At 55.8% G+C, this 2,590-nt stretch overlaps 2 protein-coding genes across 2 annotated transcripts in view; both read right to left on the bottom strand.

Moving 5' to 3' along the window:
* GOT2 (glutamic-oxaloacetic transaminase 2) overlaps positions 1 to 685 on the bottom strand; it is a 12,608-nt gene extending 11,923 nt beyond the window's left edge. The window contains exon 1 of the mRNA XM_009643268.2: positions 648 to 685. Within this exon, the coding sequence (XP_009641563.2) occupies positions 648 to 685 (38 nt within the window). The remainder of the gene's footprint in view (positions 1 to 647) is intronic.
* An 899-nt stretch (positions 686 to 1,584) lies between these two features.
* Positions 1,585 to 2,590, bottom strand: part of CALB2 (calbindin 2) — an 8,076-nt gene continuing 7,070 nt past the window's right edge. The window contains exons 7-10 of the mRNA XM_009643329.1: positions 2,416 to 2,455; positions 2,267 to 2,320; positions 1,958 to 2,029; positions 1,585 to 1,701 (exon numbers count right to left, since the gene is read on the bottom strand). Of these exons, the coding sequence (XP_009641624.1) occupies positions 1,585 to 1,701; positions 1,958 to 2,029; positions 2,267 to 2,320; positions 2,416 to 2,455 (283 nt within the window). The remainder of the gene's footprint in view (positions 1,702 to 1,957; positions 2,030 to 2,266; positions 2,321 to 2,415; positions 2,456 to 2,590) is intronic.

Genomic DNA, 2,590 nt, shown 5'->3' with positions numbered 1-2,590 from the left:
AGGTCTCACTGCAGCCGCGCCGCCCGCCTGGTCCTGCGCTGTACTGGGCTGTACTGGGCCGTCTTGTACTAGGCTGTACTGAGACACGGAAGACTGCACTGCACCGTACTAGGCTGTACAGCGCTGTGTACTGGGCTGTTCTTGTCCTTGTAGGACTGTACGGCACCATACGGGGCCATACAGGCTTGTACAGGGCTGTACTGGGCCGTACAGGGCTGTACTGGGCCGTACTGGGACATAGAGAGCTGTACAGGAATGTACTGGGCCATACTGGGCTGTACTTGGCTATATGGAGCCACAAAGGGCTGTGCAGGACTGTATTGGGCCATACTGGGCTGCACAGGGCTGTACCGGGCCATATGGGGCTGTATAAGGCTGTACAGGACTATATTGAGCCATACTGGGCTGCACAGAGCTGTACTGGGGACTGTACAGGACAGTATGGCACCATACTGGGCTGTACAGGGCTGTACTGAGCCATGCAGGACTACACTGCACCATACTGGGCTATACAGGGCTGAACTGGGTCATACTGGGCAGTAGAGGGGCTGCCACTCCCCCCCCAGCACTGCGCTCACCCAGCTGTCCCCAGCATCCATCCCAGTACCAGGCCACTGGTTGGGGGGGACCCTGGTCCTGCACCGTACTGGGCCATATGGAGCCGTACAGGGCTGTAGTGGGCCATACTGGGCTGCACTTGGCTATATGGAGCCATACAGGGTTGTACAGGGCTTTACTGGGTCATATGGAGCCGTACAGGGCTGTAGTGGGCCATACTGGGTTGCACTTGGCCATATGGGGCTGTACAGTCATCCCCCCCTACACTGGTGGGAAAAATGACACTGTGACTCCACCAGTATCACCACCACAGGGACTGGTTTCCTAAACTGGTGAGAGTGGGGTGCAGGGATGTGTCTGTGTGTGTCCCCGAGGCCTTGCCAAGGTCTGGGAGGGGTAACTGGGAGTTACTGGGAAGCATGCTGTCCTGGAGGTCACCAAGGTGGGGACATCAGTGTCCCCAGCCCGCCTGCACTCTGCTCCCCAGGGATTTTCCAACTCCCCCCTCCAATTCTATAGGGATTTTCCAAAAGGCTCTGGCTCCCCCCCCAGCAGCCGCATCCCCAGTGGGACCAGGGTGGGGGTCCCATGTCTCCCCATGGGGATGGGGGGTGTGTGTGTGCGGGAAATGGGACAGAGGGGCTCCAGTCTAAGCAGTACTTAAATTTATTTGTAAACTGTTCTTTGGTAAACAATAAAAACTCAAGAAAGAGACCAAACAAACGAAACCAATGACACCCCCCCCCCAAAATTAAATATAATTAAACCAACCAGGCAGATGGGGTAAAAAAACAACAAAAAAAAAAACCAAAAAAAGATTTTCCCCCAAAGTGGGATTTTAATGACCTATAGCAAAGCCAAGAGCTGCTGGGGGAACGTTGGGGGCGGGGGGCGGGGTGGGAGGCGGTGGGTACCCACCATCCCCCGCTCCGCACCCCCCCACTGACGCAGCAGTGGTGGTGGGTGCTCCCCCGTTGTGCTCATTTTTGGGGAAGAGGAGGAGGAGGAAGAGCGCGGGGTGGGATCCTACATGGGGGGCTCGTTGCAGAGCACGATTTCCAGTTCCTTGCGGTAGAGTTTTCCCCCATCAGAGAGGTTCATGATGCTCTTCCTGTAGTTGGTGAGCTGCTGGATGTTCATCTCCTGCGAGGAACGGGAGAGGGGGGGGGGGTTGGGGAGGGCTGGGTACCCTGTTTCTCCCTGCGGGGGCTGGGAACCCCCCCCCAGCTCTGGCACAGCCTCCCAAGGGGACACCGGCATCTGGACCAGCATCTTGCCCTGCCCCCAGGGAGGGGGTGGACGATGCTGCTGGAGCGGGAAGGAGCCACAGGAGGGGGTTCCCGAGGGTTGGGGGGGGTGGCACCCAGGCTCTGTCCCCCACTTTTTCTTCCCCACTTACTTTCTTATTCTTCTCATACAGGTCTTTCAAAAGTGCATCCAGCTCGTTCTCGTCAATGAAGCCGCTCCCGTCCTGGATAACAAAGGAGGGAGGTCAGCAGGGGGAAGGACACGAGTCCCACAAACCCACCCCAGGGAAGGGGGTGTGGGGGGCACCCCCAACCCTCACCCAGCTCAGCCAAGGGTAAACCCAGCACTCGCACCCCAAATCAGAGTGGGGAATTGACCCAACTGAAAACATGTGGGGGTTTGAGGTTTGTTTGGGGTTTTTTTTTGCCGACTTGTTATTTATTTGGGGCAGTTTCCCTACCTTATCGTAGAAGGCGAAGATAGCATTGAACTCCTCTGAGGACAGCTTCATCCCCTGGGCACGGGCAGCAAGGGACACCAGGGCGTGAGGGAAGGGACAGAGGCGCAAGCAGGGAATAGGAATGGTTTTATTTATTATTTTTATTTTACCTGAAACTTCAGAAGGAAGTTTTCTTGTACTGGCAGAAGTCTGAAAAAGAAGAAGGGCAAGGTGAGCAGCCAGGAAAAGACGCTTCTTTTAAACCAAAATACCTTTTCACTCAGAAACTTGAGCAAATTAAAGAGGAAAACCATTTTCCTCGGCAGCTGGAGCAGACTCTCCCTA

The sequence above is a fragment of the Egretta garzetta genome, unplaced genomic scaffold (genome assembly GCF_000687185.1).
Source record: "Egretta garzetta isolate BGI_Z169 unplaced genomic scaffold, ASM68718v1 scaffold27, whole genome shotgun sequence".
Classification (NCBI taxonomy): domain Eukaryota; kingdom Metazoa; phylum Chordata; class Aves; order Pelecaniformes; family Ardeidae; genus Egretta; species Egretta garzetta.
The sequence above is the reverse complement of the archived record's forward strand: the minus strand, read 5'-3'. Positions and strand labels throughout refer to the sequence as shown.